Source organism: Marmota marmota, unplaced genomic scaffold, assembly GCF_001458135.2.
Source record: "Marmota marmota marmota unplaced genomic scaffold, marMar, whole genome shotgun sequence".
Lineage (NCBI taxonomy): Eukaryota > Metazoa > Chordata > Mammalia > Rodentia > Sciuridae > Marmota > Marmota marmota.
In genome coordinates, this window is record NW_026000037.1 from 5802324 (window position 1) to 5825953 (window position 23630).

General features: G+C 34.8%; 1 protein-coding gene across 3 annotated transcripts in view; it reads right to left on the bottom strand.

Annotated features, from left to right (window-relative positions):
- The window catches only part of Mfsd8 (major facilitator superfamily domain containing 8), a 33318-nt gene that overhangs the window by 3543 nt on the left and 6145 nt on the right, over nt 1–23630 (bottom strand). For 2 of the 3 annotated variants that reach the window (XM_015479023.2, XM_015479025.2), the window contains exons 3-11: nt 22982–23025; nt 16099–16339; nt 14832–14945; nt 11730–11874; nt 10926–10981; nt 7900–8008; nt 6029–6163; nt 2807–2910; nt 2479–2726 (exon numbers count right to left, since the gene is read on the bottom strand). In XM_015479023.2, the coding sequence (XP_015334509.1) occupies nt 2479–2726; nt 2807–2910; nt 6029–6163; nt 7900–8008; nt 10926–10981; nt 11730–11874; nt 14832–14945; nt 16099–16339; nt 22982–23025 (1196 nt within the window). The remainder of the gene's footprint in view (nt 1–2478; nt 2727–2806; nt 2911–6028; nt 6164–7899; nt 8009–10925; nt 10982–11729; nt 11875–14831; nt 14946–16098; nt 16340–22981; nt 23026–23630) is intronic. The other variant, XM_015479026.2, reaches the window with a different exon arrangement.

Sequence of the window (23630 nt, forward strand, 5' to 3'; positions counted from 1 at the left end):
AAGGTTAAAAAAAAAAAAAAAAAGAATAACATATTAATGTAATTACTTCTTTCCATGATAGTGCCTAAAGTTAAAAAAAATAATAATTATTTGTAGAAAAACTACATATATATGTACTATAATCTGTTGTGCCCTTTTTAAAAGGCATTGAATAGCTGTTTGAATAGGCAAAGAAAAATATATTGAGGGTTCAAATGAAGTTAATAGCATCTGGTGCAGTGAAGATAAGGGGAGTCTTCTTTTTCTCCTGTTTACATTTTTAAATAATTTGAACTTTATTATAACAATCATATATTGCTTTTGTAATTAATATTTTTTTCTCTCTTTTGGTACTAAGGACTGAACTCAGGGGTGCTTAACCAGTGAGCAACATCCCCACCGCTTTTAATTTTTATTGTGAGACAGGGTCTTGCTAAATTGTTTGGTGCCTCACTGAGTTGCTGAGGCTGGCCACAAACTTGTGATCCTCCTGCCTGAGCCTCCCCAGTTGCTGGGATTACAGGTATGTGCCTCCACACCCAGCTTTTTTTTTTTTTTTTTTTTTTTTGAGATAGGGTCTATGTTGGGCTCAAGTGAACCTCCTTTCTCAGACTCTGCAGTAGCTGGAATTATAAGCATATGCCATAGCATCCAGCTTATGCCTTTATTCTTAATTTTGAAAAACTGAAAATATAGTATTCAGGTTAAAAACAAAAAACAAACCCAGGACTGGAGGTGTACTTTATTATTGGTAGAGAACCTAGCTCACATACTTGAGGCCCTGGGTTCAATACACAGCACGGAAAATACACCCCCCCCCCCAAAAAAAAAACCCTACCAAAATATTTTATCTATAGATTTTTCTCCTTGCTGATTCCAATAAAGAACCCTATTTGAGTAAAGCTATCATCTTAATTTTAAAAGGAGATAGATAATATTTTTATTTTGTGGTCAGGGCTGGAGTTTTTGCTCAACAGTAGAGCACATACTTAGCATGTTTGAGGCCTCAAGTTCAATCTCCAGAACTACCAAAAAAAATAGAATAAGAGTTAGAAGCAAAATCTGAAAATAGTCTAAATGATAGCACAGCTGAATGTGGTGGTGCACACCTGTAATTGCAGCTACTCTGGAGACTCAGATAGAAAGATCCCAAATTTGAGGTCAGCCTCAGCAACTTACCATGACCCTGTCTCAAAATACAATAAAAAGGTAGAAAGCCTCTGGGTTCAATCCCGGTACCGAAGAAAGAATAAATGGAGTACAATGTTTCCATTAAAATAATTCACGAGCTGGCTTAGTGGTGCACACCTGTAATCCAGTGGCTTGGGAGGCTGGGGCAGGAGAATCTCAAGTTAAAAGCCAATCTCAGCAACAGCGAGGCACTAAGCAACTCAGTAAGACCCTGTCTCTAAATAAAATACAAAATAGGACTAGGGATGTGGCTCAATGGTCAAGTGCCTCTGAGTTCAATCCCTGGTACAAAAAAAAAAAAAAAAAAATTCACTAAAAGAAAATCAAATGGCATGGAAGAGTATTCACAACATGTTATATATTTTTGATGCCATTTTTGTGTTGAACACTCATAAGCATAGAAGCATAACTTCATCAAAATCTTAGTAGTAATTGCCTCTCTGATAGTTTTCTTTTTGCTTCTGTATTTTTTTCCAATTTTATATAATGAATAAGAGAATTAAAATTCTTATTTATTCATTTTTGCAGCTCTGGGTACCAAACCCAAGGCCTTATGTATGCTAGGTAAGTGTTCTACCACTGAGCTATAACTTTGGTCCATGAAATTCTTACTTAAAAGTTAATTTTGGAACTGGGCACGATGGCACATGCCTATAATCCCAGAAGCTCTGGAGGCTGAGGCTGGAGGATGGGAATTCAAAGCCAGCCTCAGCAAAAGTGAGGCACTAAGCAACTCAGTGAGACCCTATCTCTAAATAAAGTACAAAATAGGGCTGGGGGTATGGCTCAGTGGTTGAGTGCCCTTGAATTCAATCCTCAGTACCCCCCCAAAAAAAGTTAGTTTAAGGCTGAAGGTATATGCAGTTCAGTGATATAGTGCTTGTCTAGCCTGTAGGTTCGATCCCAAGCACCACAAAATAATAATCTAAAAATATACATAGCCTTTGTAAACTTTTAAGATATTTGTGCTTTTCATCTCTTAGTAATGGCTTCTGGAGTCAGAAGAAATTAAGCCTAGATCCAAACGTGGCTACCAATTATGGTTCCCTTACTGTTGCCTAATTTAAGAGTTTCAGAAATTTATGCTTCAAATTTTTTTTTCAGTGAAAATGATTTTGAGCTCATAATCACTAGCATCCTAATCACATTAGCATACTGTTTGTGAAGTTTCAGTAAATAAACCTTATAAATACTTGACAAAGGTTTTTTGCTTTTTAAAACTTAAAATGCTAATAAATGTGGTAAAAATCCCCCAATGTGCTACAGTAAGTATGTCTTACAATTGCAATGTCAGGGAAGCCTGCTTACCTGAGGCTTTGGTCCTAGAATTTTTGAATATAATGTATAAGACATAACATTACAGGCTGGATAGCCTATTCCAACCAGCACAGCTGATGTGAAGAACTGGGCCAGGTGGATCACTGGGGTGTAGAGGCACCAGGCTTGCTCAACTGGGCAACCAACTGGCCGTTCATTATGATATTCTCTTGCAGACTTCCAAAAACCAATCATAATTTCCCCAAATGTGGTATCAGGGATTGAATTATTATGTAAATCTGTGAAAACAAAATTAGTATGGTGTAGGACTTGCTAATTTTAGCTAAACACCAGGAGATAATGTTATAGAATCATGTACCTTCCCACTGTATTTTGGGGAACTGACTTCCCCAAGGTAACAAGATAAAGAAGCCAACCCACACAACGATGAGTCCTCCCAGTAGAATAGCTCGCTCACCAATCCTGTCAAAGAACAGAAATTCTGTAATTTTAAAATGAAACATAGTAACAAAAGTTCCATTACTTGTATAATTAAAAAACTATAAAATTTTGATACTTTTGTGATACTTGTAAATGCAATACATAATTTCCCACTAAAAGCAACCAAGACTTCTATAAAAAAAAAATAGCCAATTTCAGGTCTGGGACAGGAAATCCAGAAGTTGAAACTAGAATATCTTTTCCTACTGGAAAGCAAAGAAGCTATTAGTGACTATGAGGTCATGAAAATAGTACTCAGCCAATTTGAAGAAGTTGGCCAACAACTTAGCAATATGAACACCAAAAAGAAAAAATAATAATAATGGGAATTAACTGAAATACAAGAAAGTGTTATAATCTATAAATTCATACTATCCTAAGATGGAACACTCTCTGGTCACTTTTTGAGGATGCCACAGAACCATCTTATCATTTTAAATAACAGTTAATTAAAGGAAAAAATCAAACATGTATCCTTTCTTATGCAAACTGTACTGTACCTCACTATAATCAAAGGGTTGGTGAAGAGAAGGTTTTTTTAGTAGAATGTATTCTAGTAAATAAATGTTTTATGGAATTAAAATACAGTTGTCCCCCAGTATCTGCAAGGGATTGGTTTCAAGAGCCCCTTGAGGTTACCAAAATCCAAGGACACTCAAGTCCCTCATGTAAAATGGCACAGTAAAGGGTAATAACCTAAAAACATCCTGCTCTGTATTTTAAGTCATCTCTACATTACTTATAATACCTCAAAATATAAATGTATATACTTTTATACTATATTATTTAGGAACTGATGTTGAGAAAAAACTCCAGGTTCAGTGCAGATGCAATTTTTCCCCCAAATATTTTCATCTGAGTTTGGTTAAGTCTATGGATGGGGAGCCTCAGATCTGGAGGGCAAACTTGTCAGCACTTAAAAAGGACCCTTGGATGGATTCAGGAAATGATCGATCGTGACTTACATCATAAGGAGAGAAAAAAGACACGTTATATTTTTTCTCAGGTAAGAATATCACACCACTTATTTTCTTGCCAAAAAATGGAACCCAAATCCCTTTAAACTTTTAGATCTAAGTACAGATCAGTTTTCAAAATATAGTAAACAAAGGGATATTTTAAACACTAGCAAGATCCAAAAAGCGGAAACTACAACATAAACATCCTGGCCTCAATTTGTAAGGGGGGAAGAAGAGAAAGACAAAGGGAGGGAAGAAACCAGTCAATGAAAGAGATTGAATCAAGAAAGCAAACCGAGGAATGAAAGAGATTGAATCAAGAAAGCAAACCGAGGAACAAACTAAATTCATGTGAAATAGTCAAGAAAACACAAACTCTGTCTAGATATGTGACAATTTTCAGAAATCACTGTTCACTTTTTAGATGTGATGATGGTGTCAATGTTAAACTTTGAGTTAATGAAATATTTATGGAAAGTATGAAATGATGTCTGGTTTCAGGTTCAAAATAATCCAGATGCAGGGGAAAGAAAGTGTGGAGTAGTAGGTGGAGACAAAGATGACACTGTCCCAGTGTATGTAATTGTTGGAGCTAGATAATGGATACTAGAGGTGCAGAACATAATGCTCTCTAGACCTCTGTATGTGGAAGTTTTGCATATTAAGAGTAAAATATATAAACAAAACCAGAAGCTTTCAAAAGCAAACAAAACTAACAACATTTAAAAAAATTGAAAACCGAAGGCATCCTATCACCCTCAGAGAACCAGTGGGCTCCTCAGCTTTCAAACCTTCTGTACCATTTGGCATTTCTCTAGTTCTACTTTGGTCAAACTGGCCTTTTTGCTTGTTTCTTAAAAACCCAAAAACTCAGTCTTCGCAGAAAAGAGAAGACTGAGTATATGGCTGATCTCCAACTTCACTAAAGTCTTTTTTTTTTTTTAATGGACACAATAACTTTATTTTGTTTATTTTTATGTGGTGCCTAGAATCAAACCTAGTGCCTCACACATGCTAGACAAATGCTCTAGCACCGAGCCACAACCACAGCCCCTGAAGTCTTTCTGAATACGACTTCCTCGGCCATGCTTCCTGGACCACTCCCAGACTCTTCACAGTGCTCACCAAGACTTGCCTTCACATCATGTTTACTGCCCCCAACACAAGTTCTTTGAAGGTACAGAACTGGACATTTCATATACACAGCACTGCTCTATTTTTGCAGCAAGATTTCTGTCTCCATAGCACCCTCCATTGCAATCTGACCCTACATACCAATTCAATATCTGTTGATTGATTTTAACAAGCATTAGAACTGATTTGGTCAGTTAACATCCTGCATTAGAGTTGGTGACTGAACTTCCTCCAAAGTGTGCTCCTTATAGTTACACTTTCATAAAGAAATTCTTTTAAAAATAGTAGTTTTGAGAAATGCTACAAACTGTATTTGCCATATTATATGATCTTTACATACTAAAGACTTAAATGTTCTAAAATCAATTAGTTCATTAATCTTAACCAAAATTTTCCAAATTTAATCACCAAATCTTTTCTGTTATATAACATATTACATATGGCAGGACAATGTCATATGAAACACATAAAACTTTTAGAAATACTTTTTAAACTATTTCATAACACACAAAAGCTACATTAGTAGACAGTTATTTGCTTGGTAAAATATTTTGCTTCACCAAAGATAGGCCAGAGGGGCTGTGGTTGTGGATCAGTGATAGAGCGCTTGCCTAGCACGTTCGAGGCCCTGGGTTCGATCCTCAGCAAATAAAGTATAAAAAATATAAAAACAGTATTTAAAAAATGCCAGAATACAGAAATATCATGCTTAACAATCTAATTTAAATCTATTTAAAAATTTCCAAAACTAAAACTAATACATAAACGAGAGAAAAATTTTATAGCATATTCACTGACATTGTTATTAGCTAGCTGTGTTTCATGTTTTTTCTTTTTTTAGTTGGACACAATATCTTTATTTATTTATTTTTATGTGGTGCTGTGGATCGAACCCAGGGCCTCGCACATGCCAGGTGAGCGCTCTACCGCTGAGACACAACCCCAGCCCATGTTTCATGTTTTGATTTTTAAAAACTAGATTTGAAACAAAACCAGACAAAACTTACTTTTTGGAAAGTAATTTAACCCCCATGAAAATAACAACTGCCTCAACTCCAAGAGCAGCAAGTATTATTCCATTATACAATACAGCTTGTTCTTGAGTCCAAGCATACATGTCCATTGTCAATGGAGCAAGGATTCTAAGAAAAATAAAAAATAAACCATTGTTATTTTATTTAAATCACAGTAATTTTTAAAATGAAGTATAAGCTTTAATGATACCTTCACATTCAAGTATTTGCATCCCTTTTAACAATGACAATGGCCTACCTATGTTATAAGCAAGATTGAATAAACACATCTTAAGCATATTTTGTTGCTACATACCTAAGCTTCCCTATTTATTAATATTTACTTTAATTACATAAGTAATATAGCTGTAGCTGTACTGCAGAAAGTCTAAAAAACAGGAAAAGGAATTAAACCAAACCAATCATAACCCCTATCATTCGAACATAACTAAATCATTATGATTACTCTTTGGTTTAAACAGATCTCTCTTCTCAGTGAAGCTTTGAGTCTGGGAGGGCGGGCCTGCCAGTGACTGGTCTCCCTTGAGGGTGTTCTTTCTATATGGTGACCAGTGTTCCTCCTTAAAGAACCTCTGCAAAAGTAAATTTTTAAGTTGTCATTTGTATATGCTGCAAGCTGTCCAGAACTGTTCTTATTTGTTTATAAAATAATGCCTATTATTTTAATTATCTTTATAAAATACACTATACTGCTAAAATAAATAAATAAATTGTTTTATTTCCAGTGAAACGTTGCTAATAAGTATTAGAATCCTTTGGATTATTTTTCTCTTCCTCAGTCTCTTTTATCCCTACCTAAGTATATAGATTTCTCCCTACCTCTGAATTTCTCTCTTCCTTTATATGATTGTCTCCTTCCTTTCCAAGCTTCTTTTCCCACATTTTCCCTCCTCCTGTTAACTGACTACAAAATGGCATTTATATTTAAAGTGTTTTTAAAAAGAACAAGTGTAGTTTAAGCTTTAAAATCATGTGAGTTGATAAAGAAAACAGATTGGTAGTTTCCCAAAAAATTAAGCATGAAAGCCTGGTGTGATGGCACCGGCCTGTAAGCCCAGCAACTCAAGAAGCTGAGGCAAGAGGATCACACATTGAGGCCAGCCTAGCAATTTAGCAAGACACTATCTCCAAAAAAGAAAAACAGTGTGTGTGGAGTGGGGATGTAGCTCAGTGGTACAGCACGCCCCTGAGTTCAATCTCTACTATACCCTAAAGAACTGAAAGCCAAGAGTCAAAGAAATATTCATACGTCAATGTTCATAGCAACATTATTTGTAATACAAAAAGTAAAACAATCAAAGTGTCAGCAGATGAACAGATAAATAAAATGTAACAATACCTACAATGGAATATTACTCAGCTTTAAAAAGTTAAGAAATTCTGATATATGCTACAACGCTAAAAACTGCTGAGGCTGGCTTTGAACTTGTAATCCTCCTGTCTCAGCCTCCAGAGCCGCTAGGATTACAGGCATGTGCCAAGGCGCCCAGCAAGAATGTACTATCTTTATAGTCTAATAGAAAAGTATTTTTAAAATGAAAGGGCCATATGATAATTAAAGTCAATGAAGCCTACAGGAGATTTTATACTAATTTTTCTTTTTTCATAATCAAGGATTAAATACATCTAAAGTTGCCACACTGAATGCTGCATACATAAATATAGAGCTATATAGCTTAAAGTTAATTAAATCATGATACAAAATTAATATATACTTTTTACATCATAAGAAAAATATGCCCTACATTAGATATTTTATAATATCAGTATGTTTAATTAATACTGCATTAAGAAATACAAATTAATAAATAGTCTGATTTAGATGAAGACAGAATAAAACTTACGTTTCAAAAAGGGCAAATATAAATAAAATCACAAAAAACAGAACATTGGTAGCCACAACAGCAACTTGATCAATATTTCCTTGGGAATCCTGAACTTCATCTATTCTTGCTATAGGTAAATAAGAAAAAAATTAGATTACCTATATATCTAAATTTTTCTTAAGATACTAAAATAATGTGTTACATATAATTAATTCTATAAATTATTTTTAGGCTTCAAAGCAGTTTAAAAGTAACAGGATTTCTACGACACAAATATTTTTTCCTGCAGTACTGGGCACCATAATACTCACTAAGCTACATCCCGAGTCCTTTTTATTTTTCATTCCGAGGCAGGCTCTCACTACCTTACCAAGGCTGGCCTTAAATTTACAACTCTCCTGCCTCAGTTTCTACAGGTCCTGGGATTACAGATGTACATCACAGTACCTGTCCAGGAATAATGGTTAAATCATACTTAAAAATAATTTTTAAATGGTACTACACAAAAGTAAAGTGAGAGCTGGGGTTGTGGCTTGGTGGTAGAGCCCTTGCCTAGCATGTGAGGCACTCGGATAGTCTCAGCACCACATACAAATAAATAAAAATATAGGTCCATTGACAACTTAAAAAAAAAAAAGTAAAGTGAACCCCCAACAGGAGAAATATTTCAATTTTTTTTGTGTGTTGGTGATCAAACAAACTAGGGCCCCATACACGTGAGGCAGGCACTTCTGCCTCGAACCCCTGGCAATATACTTCAATTTTATATCTTTAGGGAACATTCTGTTTGGTATCTCTAATCAAAATGTATGTATTTTACAGAATTTGGTAATAAAATGATACAGAATTCTGTAAGAATGTATTTATTTAAATTTGCTTTAAATTTCAATTGCTGATTTTTTCTATCTTACTAAATCTGAAATTTAAAATGATTTCATGAAGAATTAAAATAGTTTTACTAAATCAGTCCCCAGTCTACGATTCACTTAAATAGATATGTATTTTTAATTTCAATGTTACATGAAATCAGTATTAATAAAAATTCTTATGCCATTTTAAAACACTGCCATTTAAAAAAAATCCTTGTTACTCATATCTTACAGAGAAATAACTAGTATTTGATGGGGTTTTTTTATAAAGTGGGAAGGCAAAGTGAGTGTAATGAGTTCTCATCTTGAACCGTGTAGTTAAACTGCACACTTAACTTGAGCTATTCCCAATGTCACTGTGATGTATGCCCCATTTACATCCATACATGTAAACCCATTATGCCATTTTGCAATTCATCCATGTACCCAGCATAAGCCATGTGAGTATGTCAAAATGTGTCACTTATGTACATTATTTTTAAGTGTGCATGTAGTCGCAGGAAGGGGTTGGTACAACTCTCCTATGACAGTAAAGTTTCTATCATTTTTAATGATGGAATCTGCCTTTCTACCTCAGCATGCGAGAGAAGGATATCTTCCTCCAATAAAAAGTGATCTGGAAATAGTCTACTAGACTTGGGCGGAATTAGCAACTTGAGATATCTAGCTTGAGACCTTCCTTTCTTCTAACCATGCAGAGAGAACAGGTCACCTTTGTTTAGATCTTTTTTTTTTTTTTTTTCCTTTAAGTTGTAGTTGGACACAATATCTTTATTTTTATCTATCTATTTTTATGTGGTGCTGAGGATTGAACCCAGGGCCTCGCATATGCTAGGCAAGTGCTCTACCGCTGAGCCACAATCCCAGCCCCTTGTTTAGATCTTCTTCAAGGTCCTTGGGGCCCAAATACTGTTTTGATTATTATTTTTTTGGTAGTGCTGGGGATGGAACCCAGATCCTCACACATGCTAGACAAGCACTCTACTCCTGAGGTATATTCCCCACATCCCTTGTACTGTTTTGGATAGACCTCCTTGATTTTCAATCAATACCTAGAAGGCAGTCTTGACTTCTTCAAATCAACTATCAGCACTGCCCCAAGCCAGACTAGAATTTACACTGTCTTAAAAAATACAAAGAGCTGGGGATGTGGCTCAGTGGTTAAGCACCCCTGGGTTTAACCCCCAATTCATTAATAAATAAAAAAACAAGAAAAAAAAAGAATTTTGAGGAAAGACTACATTAATATATTGATTTTGAATTCTATGTAAGTGGAAATTATCATCCCAGGATAAACCTCTATAAACTAGAATATTTTAAAATTGATTATGAACATTTTATCTAAACATGTTCTAAAATTTAAAAACAATTTTATATGAAAGTGCTTGGCAAATTAACACCGGGTCTTTTCCATAGCTTTGAAAATTCACTGAGGGTAGGGACCAGGCTACAGTTTAACATGGAAAGACAATCCCCAACAAGGACAGTTAGCACTTAAATAATAGTGTGTTTGGTAATATATATCCATTTCCTAGGTTGGACATTATTTATGAGGCAAAGAAAGATCTAAAGGATGAAAAATGTACATTTACAAAGTATAATAAAAGAATGAAAAAAAAAAGAGAAACCATATGGCAATAAAGAGAAACCATAAGGCAATAAAGAATTACTTGAAACAGAAAGGCACAGTTTTAGAAAACTGATTGTTCGAAAATAACATGAAATAATTCTTAGCAATTTTTTTTTTGGAGGTGCGGGAACTGGGGATTAAACTCAGGGGCACTCAACCACTGAGCCACATCCCCAACTTTATTTTGTATTTTATTTAGAGACAGAGTCTTACTGAGTTGCTTAGCATCTCACTATTGCTGAGGCTGGCTTTGAACTCTCAATCCTCCTGCCTCAGCCTCCCCAGCCACTGAGATTACAGGCGTGCGCCATGGTGCCTGGCTTAGCAATGGTTTTAACTCATAATAAGCCAACATGAGAGAGTCAAATAACTGATATGGGAAAATTTATTTTAAAAAAAATCAATTTAGGTACCTTTCAGTTTTGAAGCTTTTTCCCAAACACCCATTATACTGTCCTCAGAAGAATAATGCAGGCAAACAACAAACAATCATTAGAAACACTTTGATAATGCCAAAGTAATTTACTCAAATAGGTGAACAGTACCTTCTTCAAAATTAATATTTTTACACTGTCGTCCTGAGTCATCCACTCGATGTTCTCTTAAAAAGAAAAATGTAAATACTGTATTTTGAAAATGATTAATATAATACAGAAACAGTTCAGATTTAATTCTAGTTTTCTATTTTTTTACATTCTGATATAGTTTCCTTAATGACTTCTGAGTAATGAAATTACTACTGATGAATACAACCAATAAACTTAAAAAGACAGAAGTTATAATTCATATCATATTAACCATAAAATGAAAAAAAATACCCAATGCATCCAAAAGCATATGTGATCTACTTTAGTCAGTATTTTAAATTTTCAGTGATCTGAAACATTAGATACAAATGCTTTTGGACAATTGAATAAAGCATTCTAAAGAAACAAAGTTAATAAAACATCTGTAATTTTCTAAAATTATCTCTAATATAAGAGACGTACATTCCAAGCAACTTGTAAATTTAAGACACTTATCCATTCATCTACTTAAAATGCTGCTTCAGTGACATTCCCTTACTTAGAAACACGTAGTCAATAGGACCAAATCTTGAAAACAAATAAGATTAAATTTTTAAAAAGATCAAATCTTGAATATTCAAAGATCTTCATAATCTGTGCTCATTTATCAAGTTGTCTACTATTATAGTTGCCATCACTACATACTTTAACTGATCAAAGAATGTGAACACAACTATAATAAATATCAAAAACAAAGACTACATAGGGATCATTTTCTACCAAAAATGACAAATCTTATTAAAATTTATATCTATGAAAATTTATATCATCATCTCTAATTACCTTAACACAGTGATGATCAGAATAATGTTTAAAACTCCAACGAAGGCATTAAGTAAAGCTGGTGCTGTATACATGTCTATCTGTAGCTTAATCATATCCCATGTCATGCCCTTTTCTCCAATTAGAGCAAAACAAGTCTGAAAAACTTATTAAAATAAAATGTACACAAATGAATTATTATATGGGAGGCACAGGCTTCAAAAAAAGTAAGACATTTGTCTCAGAATGGAAGTCACATTAAGGAATCATCCATCTACATCACGCATTCCCCACAGCAGCAAGAAAATTGGTTCTTATTGGGGGGTGGCAACAACAATTCCCTTCTTCTATTGTAAAGCACATAAAAATAGATGAAGAGATGTGGCATTGAAATTTCATGGGGGTGGAGTAACTCGGAAAAAAAATGTCTGAAAAGACTCCTTAAGGAGACAATGATAAAAGAGTGAGAGAAACTGACGTATGTGCATCCACAAAGGACTATATCTAAGTTACTTGTCAATATCTCCTTTTTTTGCTTTTTGTTTTTGGAGGTATAGGGTGGAGGAGTGGGGAGGAGTGCTAGGCATGAACCCCAGCATTTCAAGGATGCAGAGCACATGCTCTACCATGGAGCCACACCCCAGCCCCAGGATCTTCTTTTCTCAAAAAAAATTCCAATTGGAAATTTAAGTTATACAGTTTCTTCAATAAATAAATTATAAAAGTTTAATCAGTTTCATTATAACAAAGAAAACATCATATTTTAGGTCAAATATTTTAAATATCACTATTTTTATACCCAAATTATATATATTTGATATAATTTAAAATTTGATCTGTGGCAAAACTGGACATCAACAGTACTGTGGTTTGCTTTCCTGTCTGAATTCTATATGAGGCTCTGTTAATCACTAGCATATAACCTTAGGGTGAGGAGGAAGTGAGATGCTGTACCTAAAGAACAGTGCCCAGACCATAGCAAGCATTCAGTAAATGCACCGCTTGTTGAGTGCTTACTACTGAAGAAGCCATCAAATCTCTTCAGGCTTCCATTTACTTATCTATAACACAAACTGTTTAAATGAGATAATCTTTCAAAACTTTGAAGGTGGTCAACAATATTCTATCTACACAAGGTATTGTGCTAATAATGAGGAGGCAGAGTGAAAAATAAGAAGACCCGGGCTATGTCCTCATGTACTTTACAGTATAGCCTTAAGGTTCAACCCGTCTACATTTGTGCTTATATTTGTTCCAGAATATTAAACCAAAATATTAGGATTCGGATAAACCTATGAATTAGACCCTATTCTGTTGAGCCTTTTTTGGCTCAAGAAAAGGAAGTAATGGGAACTGAGGGTGGGGGTGAGGTGCTAATGATGAAGTAAACTGAGTTAGATCAAAACTGATAATATTCATAAATGTAATCAACAGCCAAAGCATAGACCAAGTATCTGGATTTTCAATATTTTCTGGACATTAAAAATGACAGTAATCATTATACAAAATACATGCATGAAGATGTGAATCTGGTGTCAACATACCTTATATACAAACAGAGATATGATAAATTTTGGTATAAAGATATATTAAGAATTGTAATACAAAAAAAAAAAAGAGAGCTCATGTATAATGGCATAATTTGGCATGAACATACTTTATATACACAGTTATGAAAAATTGTGCTGTGAATGGATAATTATGAATGAAATGCATTCCACTATTGTCATGTATGTAAGAAATTTTTAAAAAGTCCCAATAAATAACAACAAAAAAATTTTAAAAAGCATATCATATGAAATTTCTGAAAAGCAGTAATAAAGAAAAGGTACTAAAACAACAACAACAAAAATCAGCCAAAGAAACAAAGACATATTACATACAGGGAAACACATTTTTAAAAAATCATAGATATTTAACATGAAATATATGAAATAATACACATGAAATAATCAACAACCAAAACAACATAATAACAAAAGAAACCAGTCCCAAATAAAGAATCATACCACATATTTCCAAGTATATGAAATTCTAGAATGGGAGAAAATAAATTATAATGACAGGGAAAGTGGAATAGTTGAAAATAAAATCGTATACAGCAAACTTCTGAGATAATCAATGCTTTATATTTTGATTGAAACGACATAATTCATATATTTGTCAAAATATCAAAGTATACTTCTAATTGGGTACATTTTATTCTATGTACATTATTTCTGAATGAAGTTGATTTCAAACACACTGGAAAAAAATGACTAATTTCTCTACTCAGCCAAATGAATTTGTCTTGGGTAATTATTAAAATCATATTAATTTTTTTTTACACTTAGCAAAATGATAGAGGCTTTGGAAGAAATAGTAAACACTTTCAACCGGGCATGAGAGTGCACACCTATAATCCCAACAACTCCGGAGTTTGAGGCAGGAGGATCACAAGTTCAAGGCCAGGCTCAGCAACTTAGCAAGACCCTAATCAACTTTTCGAGACCCTGTCTCAAAATAAAAAATAAAAAGGGCTGTGGATGTGGCTCAGTGGTTAAGCAACCTGAGTTCAATCCCAATGCCCCACCCTATCCCCCAAAAATCCACAAAACGAAACACATTTTCATTTTCTTCAGCCGTAGAAAAGTCTTAAAGCTATGGGCAAAGGGTTAAAGGGTAAAGAATCTTATAACTTTCCTCAAATACTTTAGTAAAAAGAATTGTTTCCAATAAATGGAAAAATAAACTCTTGAAGAGATGTCAGATCAAACTGATTAGTTGACAAGAGTCAGAGTTAGGTCCGAACCTGAATTTCCCATTTACTATCTGGGTAACCAATTTTCTTAGGCTCTCTCTGCTTTTAGCATCCTCATCTGTAAAGTGGGACAAATAGCATTTAACTTGAGAGAACTGGTGTCAAGGTAAAATGAGCCTTGCCTCACTGCCAGATCACTTGCCTAGCATACAAAAACCCTTTGGTTCAATCCCCAGCACTGCAAAAAATTAAATAAAAATAAAAATTTAGTTTCCCTCATTTTGCCCATCAGCCAGGAGGTTTTATACTGGATTATATATATCTTTAAAACACAAGGGTTTCCCCAATTCAAATTCAAATCATGACAAGTGAAGAGCACCTACCTGGACCTAGAATAAATCCTAATGCTTGACACGTGCTTGTATTGGCCATAGAACTTGTTCTTTCCTGAAGGGAAGTAGCACCAGCAATATATGATCTAACCACTGCAACATTTCCTAAGAAAAGACACAATAAACCACAATAAAAGAGAATATCCTTCAATTTATAACATGGCACTTAATTTGGCTCTATGCAAAAAAAGAAATGTTGGTCAACATTATAGTCACTGCTTCCTCTTTATGATCATACAAAGCATTTAAGAAATGTTTATTGAACAAATGCATGAATTAATGGAAAACAGAATTTTTAGTAATATTAAAACAGTTTTGGATAGAAAAATGGCATTATAAAAATATCAAACTTTCTCCATTAAGCACTCAGAAAACTATGAGTGAATGGCATACTACCATTTTTTATTTGCATCTATTTTGAGACAGAAAGTTGCTCAGTTGTTCAGACTGCCCTTGACCTCTTACCTTAGCCTCCCAAGTAGCTGGAACTATAGACATGCACCACCATACCAGGCTTACAACTATTTTTAAAGGAAAGTCACAAACTCTGCATGCATAGACCTGAAATATATGAAACGGGGGAAAAAAATCCAATAACAATTTACCTCAAGAGTTTTATTGAGCCAGGTGTGGTAGGGCATGCCTGTAATCCCAGATGCTTAGGAGATTAATACAGGAGTATCACCAAGTTCCAGGCCAGCCTGGGCAACTTACCAAGACCCTGTCTCAAAATACAAAATATAAGAGGGACTGGGGATATAGCACAGTGATAGAGCAACCCTGGATACAATTCTCAAAACCCAAAAAAGTTTTTCTGAGCACTTACTATGTTCAAGAGACTCTGCTAGGAGCCAGAGAAGATTAAAAAGTGTCATAACTATCTCTAATTGCAAAGAGCTTACCATCTGACTAGCAAGAAAGGATTAAACCATGCAAGACTATAAGAAAGTGCCAGAGAGAGATCAGAGAAAAGGAAGATCGAGGGATAGAGTGGTGTGGGAGGGCTTCACGTAAGATTTAGAAATTAATCTGCATCTTGAAGAATAATGATGGGAACAAAGGAGAAAACCTACAGGTAATGAAACACAATGAGCAAGGCAAAGTGATAGGAAAACATATTTGCCTCTTTGTAAGAAAAGATGTCTGTGCCCAATTGTGAGATACTAGACTAAGAAGAAATAAAGCCAGGCAAGAGGGCATAAACATTAGGATGAATGTGAAGTTGACACAATCAGACATATACATACAAACATATTACCTGCTCCAAATCCCACCAATCCACGAGCGGCCAACATGTAGTATTTATTATGAGAAGCTGGAACGTGGACATATGCATAGAGGCAGTTGGCTGCCACTGAAATAAAGATGGAGATGACGAGAGGTTCTTTCTGTGGTCTATGGTTAGACCATAAACCAAATATAGGTGAAGCTACCATTTGACCAATACTAAACGAAGCAATAACCCAACCCAAAAAACTTGCATCAGCTGTCTGATCAATCTGCAAAAAAAAAAATAAACACAATGCTTTAAGAATTGTTTACCCAAGAAAGGTAAAGTTTAAATACATTTGTCTGACCATGTAAGTCTTTCTATTAAAAAACAGAAATAATTCTAACATAGAGGTTCTGAACTCTATTACAGGAAAGAATTCAAACTTCTGACATTACAATTAAATGTGCTAACAATTCACTGTGTTAGAAACAATGAGGTGCCACCAGAAATCAAAAGCAAGTGGACAAGGCAAACTGTACTTCTGACAGAGAAGCAAGCTAAGGAACCTGGCCAGCAAGGACGCCTAGGTGGGCAGTCTGCCCGTTCATATACCTCAGACAGCACTACCTGCATTCTGATTGGAAGACTTGGGATACAATCTACACTATTGGTTTATTTTAAAATTAGGGAGAGCAAAAGGGAAGGACTATAATTGAAGTGGCTACAATTGGATCCAATTAAGGCTGAATATTATATTCTGAAAATGCACCACCAGACTTTCTATTTCTCACACTGTATACAGGGAAAACATAATTAAGGGAGCTTCATTTTTTTTTTAATTTTTATGGAAATAAGTGGTGCATAAAAATTTTGTTGAAAAGATAATTATACTTTATATATGTTTTATATATACATATAAAAGTAATAACTTCATAAAAATAATGAGGTATTCCTTAATTCTTATAAATACAATTTTTTATATTTATGCTATCCCATAAGCAGACATTAGTGTGGTAAATCTATTACTATTATTTTTTACACTGGGCATAATGGTCAGATGGGTAAAACACAAAAGCTGACAATTCTCTTATTAAAAGAATTACTAATTCTTCCTTTCAACATACAGGGTCCATTCTGCTACTTAAAGAAGGTTTAGTTTTGGTTTTGGTTTTGATGCTACTAGGAATTGAACTCAGGGTCTCTTGCATGCTAGGCACATATTCTATCGATGACTTACATCCCTAGACCTAAGGAGGGTTTACTATCATGAAAAGTGAAGAGAGAACCAAATGACTAAAACTCAGAAAATACAACACTTTCAGAAAAATAGAAAACTTTCGTTTAGAAAAGGGACTGTGAAACAAATCAACATAAACAGTCACTTGGGGGAAACAAGAACCATTAAACTTTATAAAATGAATTTAAATAAATATAGAAAATCAACTTAAAAATCAAGAGCTAGGTGTGATGGTACATGTCTATAATCCCAAGTACTCCAGAGGCTGAAGGATCACAAATATGCAGCAGCCTCAGCAACTTAGTAAGATCATGTCTCAACATAAGAAATAAAAAGAACTGGGAATGTAACTCAAGGGTAAAGTGCCTTGGGTTCAATCCCCAGTCCAAAAAAAAAAAAAATTAAATAAAAATAAACTCCCAAAGTGTTGGGTACTGAAGTTCAAAACACTGTTCTCTAAAATGCAACAGTACTGACAAAGTCAAAGTTCTAGCAATGTTAATGCTTTGCTAGGAGAACTTAGATATGAATGTGTGTGTTTCAAAGCTCCTCACCTATTATCGTGAGATAATTGCTTAAATGTAACATAAACTCTATATCAAAAACTTATGACAGGCAATAGGGATACAAAAAATAAACACAGTCCCTACCATTAAGGAGTGTCCCAACTAGGTTCTACTTAGCTCCATTTGAAAAATCCTGAGTAGCTGAGAAAATAAATAATATGCTTTATTATTTATATTATAATATATTTGGATTTTTTGTTTGTTTTTGTCTTCATACCAGGCATTAAACCCAGAGGCATTTAACCACTAAGTCATATCTTCAGTGTTGAGAGCCACAGCCGAAGGGGCCCCAGCAAACTCCCAGCTGCCAGCAAACTCCCAGCTGCCAGCTGATGATTGGCTCACAGCAGCCCCAGCAAACTTCTAGCTGCCAACTGATTGGCTCCTCTGCAGTGATGCTCATTGGGCTGTTTCCCCGCCCTTTCAGACCATGGAGCTGCTCATTGGGGGAATTTTTGGCTCCGCCCACGCAACCCAGCCAATCAGCCTCAAGAAGAGGAGGAGTGTGGGAGGTGGAGAGGCTTGTGGGAAGCCAGTGGTAGCAGATGGGCTCTGAAGGTTTTTCCTGAGGAGCTGTTTTGTTTGGCGAGTGTGGGTTCTAAAAATAAAGTTCGTTTCTTTTGACAAGTGGCTCCTGAATTGTGCCTAGCCAGACTGTGGCACTTCAGCCCATTTTTTAGTTTTAATTTTGTGCGAGGGTCTTGCTAAGTTGCTTAGGGCTTCACTAAATTGCTGAGGCTGGCTTTGAACTTGTGATCCTCCTGCCTTCACCTCCAGTGCTTGTCTGGGATTACATGTGGGCACCACCAAGCCTAGTCACTTTAATTCTGTATCAGTCAGGTGGGGATAACCTCCTCCAGAGTTTTTATAAAAATTATTTGAGCCAACATATGTACAGTGCTTAGGAGCAGGTCACTATATTACATGCACTTGGTGACTTACCTATACAATATAAGGACAAATATTTCTTAGTGTTTTCTTTTAATAATATGCCAGTTTTATTATCATGCTATATTATCATAACTCATCAACTCCCTGACACAATGAAATAAGCTATCACTGTAATTCATACTTTGTGTTCTAAGAATGTGTCTTCCTAGAGGTCATCCCCACCTTTGGGCAACACTTCATTGATGCCTGTCTGTCACCAGGGGCCAGGAGACACATATTCAGAATAGAACCAAATTCTTTGGGAAAATTTGCTGCTTTTTCTTTATTTGTTTTGTGGGAGAAAAGTTTAGCCTAGCTTTTATCTTTCTGACAGATGATAAGCTAGATAATATTTTGCACACACTATCTTAAAAGCAAGATATCTTGCAACATACTATCATAAAATAATTAGTATCCTGAAATTCAGAAAATGTCTGCCATTTTCTAGCTGTGTCACCTTGGACAAAGAACTTGTCTTCTCAACCCAAATTCTTCACGTGTCAACTAGGACTAACAGTAACTACCTCCCAGGGTTGCTCTGAAGTTCAAGGATGATGTAGATAAATCTTGGTACTTTCCAGATTGGCTGCACCAATTTGCAGCCCCACCAACACTGTATGAGTGTGCCTTTTCCCCACATCCTCGCCAACACTTATTGTTTGTCTTCATAATAGCTGCCATTCTGACTAGAGTGAGATGATATCTTAGAGTAGTTTTGATTTGCATTTCTCTAATTGCTAGCGATGATGAACATTCATATATTTGTTGACTGACTGTATACCATCTTCTGAGAAGTGTCTGTTCAGGTACTTGGCCTACTTATTGATTGGGTTATTTGTTTTTTGGTGCTTAGCTTTTTTAGTTCTTTATATATCCTAGAGATTAGTGCTCTATCTGATGTTTGAGGGGTAAAGATTTGCTCAGAAGATGTAGGCTCTCTATTCACATCACTGATTGTTTCTTTTGCTGAGAAGAAATTTTTTAGTTTCAGTCCGTCCCATTTGTTGATTCTTGATTTTAATTTTTACGACTGCTGGTGGGGCTGCAAATTGGTGCAGCCAATATGAAAAGCAGTATGGAGATTTATTGGAAAACTGGGAATGGAACCACCATTTGATCCAGCTATCCCTCTCCTCAGTCTACACCCAAAGGACTTAAAAATAGCATAATACATGGACACAGCCATATCAATGTTTATAGCAGCACAATTCACAATAGCTAAACTGTGGAACCCACCTAGATGCCCTTCAATAGATGAATGGATAAAAAAAATATGGCATATGTACACAATGGGATATTACTCAGTAATAAGAGAGAATAAAATCATGGCATTTGCAGGTAAATAGATTTAGAGAAGATAATACTGAGTGAAGTTAGCCAATCCCAAAAAACCAAATGCTGAATGTTTTCTCTGATATAAGGAGGCTGATTCATAGTGGGATAGGGAGGGAGAGCATGGGAGGAATAGACAAACTCTAGATAGGGCAGAGGGGTGGGGAGGGGATATGGGGTTAGAAATGATGGTGAAATGTGATAGACTTATTACCCAAAGCACATATATAAAGACACAAATTGGTGTGAATATATTTTGTATACAACCAGAGATATGAAAAAAGGTGCTCTATATGTGTAATAAGAATTATAATGCATTCCGATGTCATACATAAATTTTAAAAATTAATTTAAAAAAGGCTTAGTATTATACCTGGTACACAGGAAATTCTCAATATCATTATGAAATTTCTTGATTAAATTGATACAGTTTTGGGCAGAAGTTACATTTGTATTGCCAAAGGACTAGTTATCAGCTCACAAACTCAATAAATTTACATTTAAAAGCTGTCAAATGTCTACAGAAAGACTTGTAACTTTTCAAAATTCAACTTATTATGCAGAACATGCAGAATCATTACAAACAATCTTCCTTTGAGACTTTTGCAGGTTAAAAAGACTAGATAAGGGACTGGGGTTGTAGCTCAGTGGTAAAACATTTGCCTGGCATGTGTGAGGCCCTGGGTTTAAGCCTCAGCACCACAAAAAAAGTAAATAAAATAAAGGTATTATGTCCATCTACAATTTTAAAAAAAGACTACATAAAAGAAATGTAATTTTAGCAAAGAAACAGTTGCTTCTAATTTGTTAAATATCCTGTTTAAATTCCAATGACTCTGCCAATATGGAAAGAATGCTTTGTGTCATGATAATAATTTTTTATATATAACATAACTTTTAAAATTAACTTCCAAGGATCTGAGGATATGGGTCAGTGGTAGAGGGCTTGCAAGTACATGCAAGGCCCCTGGTTCAATTCCTAATACTACAAACGAAATGTATGCTACATTTGTCACAGATTATGAACCAATACTGATAATTAGTATTAACGAAAGTCTGTGCTTTATTCAAATTTTCCCAGATCTTACCTAATGACCTTTTTCTGTTCTAAGATCTCACCCGGATACCACATTATATTTAGTCCTCATGGTTTTTTAAATATATATTTATTTTTTAGTTGTAATTAGACACAATACCTTTTTATTTTATTTATTTATTTTTATGTGGCGCTGAGGATTGAACTCAGGGCCTCACACATGCTAGGCAAGCACTCTACCACTGAGCCACAACCCTAGCCCCAAGTCCTCGTGTTTTTTTAGATTCCTCTGAGCTGTGACAGTTTCTCAGACTCTCCTTATTTTTTGACTGATTTGTCTGATGTTTTCCTCATGATTAGAACAGCGTTATGAGCCTTTTTATGATATCCTTCAATGGTACACACCACCGTACAATGGAATAGCATTCTATTATACAAATGTACCACATGTTGCTTCTCTACTCATTGCTTTAAGTATCTGTTGTATACTTCAGCTTTTGGCAATATAAATAAAGTTACTACAAACATTAGTATGCAGATTTTTGTGTGGACATAAATTTTCAAATCAGTTAGTTAACTATCTGGAAGCATAACTGCTAGATGCTACACTAAAACTATACTTAGGTTTTTTTAAGAAACTCCCAAGTGGCTGTACCATTTTGCATTCCCACCAGGAACACATGATAAATCATATTCTTTCTCTCTCTCTCTCTCCTTTTTTTTTGGGGGGGGGAGGGGGTGGTGGTGATACTAGGTAGGGATTCAACCCAGGTGCTTTACCTTTGATCTACCTTCCCAGACCCATTTTTTATTTTATTTTGAGACAGGGTCTCACTGAAAAGTATACTGAATAAGCATAGACTTTTTCCCCTTGTTATTATTCTCTAAATAATAGAATTTAACCTTCTCAAGTTTTCTATGTTTATTTTTAAAATATTTTTGTAGTTGTCAATGGACCTTTATTTTATTTATTGATATGTGGCACTGAGAATCGAACCCAGTGCCTCACACATGCCAGGCAAGCGCTCTGCACTGAGCCACAACCCCAGCCCTCTATGTTTATTTTTAATATGATGCTTTATAAATTTTTTTTTAATTTTTATTATTGGTTGTTCAAAACATTAAATAGTTCTTGACATATCATATTTCATACATTTGATTCAAGTGGGTTATGAACTCCCATTTTTACCCCGTATACAGAATGCAGAATCACATCGGTTGATGCTTTATAAATTAATAACAAAATCGATTACACATAAAAATAATAGAGTTTAACAAACATTTACATAGCATATACACTTTATTAGATATAATCTAGGAATAAATAAAGTCTCTGGAGAATGTGAAGAGATTCCATGTAAATTTTACTTAAATAAATCATTTTACTTAAGGGATTTGAGCAGCCATAAATTTTTGTATCCTGGGGTAGGAAGTCCTAGATATCAATATCCCAAGAAAACCAAGGGAATACTGCATATTATCTATTCTATTCATAATGTTGCCCAACAATCCAGATTAATTCCAAGGGAAAAATATGAAATTATCCCTCAGGAATACCATCTGTATATTTTGTGGATTAAGACTATGTCCAGCTATAATCCTGTCTTCTTAGTATAGCATCCATTTTACTCCAAATGTGTTCTGGTTTGCCCAAAACATATTCTGTTACTTTACTTACAAGGCTCTTTTGAGGAACTATGTTCTAAAGTTATTCTAGTAGAGATTAAACTACAGAATACTAAAGAGCTCCTCTAGAAAATGTTCAGCTACTTAAAACTTACTACGACTACAGTTACTTATGAAAAGAACAGATAGAAATGTACAAACCTTTTGGAGATATGGCCATATTGACATTATCACAATAGAAAACCCTGTAAAGAGGCAAACCTGGTTATTTACAATTATAACAATTTAATCACTATTACAGATATAATTTTTGGAATTACAGCATGGATTTTAAAGTATCATTCTAAACCTATAAATTTGTACAAACAAATGCATAATTTATCAAAAAGTGTCATTTTTAATTATTGAAAGGAAAATGAATACTAAAGACTGAAAAAAAACTGAATCATAGTACATGCCCATAATTAAGACAATAAAAGCAGAGAACCTATTTCTCCTCCCTCATGTAGTCTCATCTCTAAATGGACATTACTAAAAGCTTTAAGTATTTATAGCAGACATAAATAGAGGAAAGGCCACATTGTTAGACAGGAAGTGGCAGGCTTTTAGCCTGTGTTCTTTGGGATAGAGAATTCACTGTAAGGGAAGACTAGGAAAAAGGAAAATGGTCACATACAGAGAGTACTGGATATAAAGAACCAAGATTATTCATAATGTACATATCTTTTAAAAATTCACTATCACTACAAGCCTTTACTGCTTAAGAACTTCAGTGATAAAATGCCAATGCTATTTATCAATTTTACTTGTTTGTTTCTCTCTCTGTATATGTGTGTGTGTTGCTAGAGAT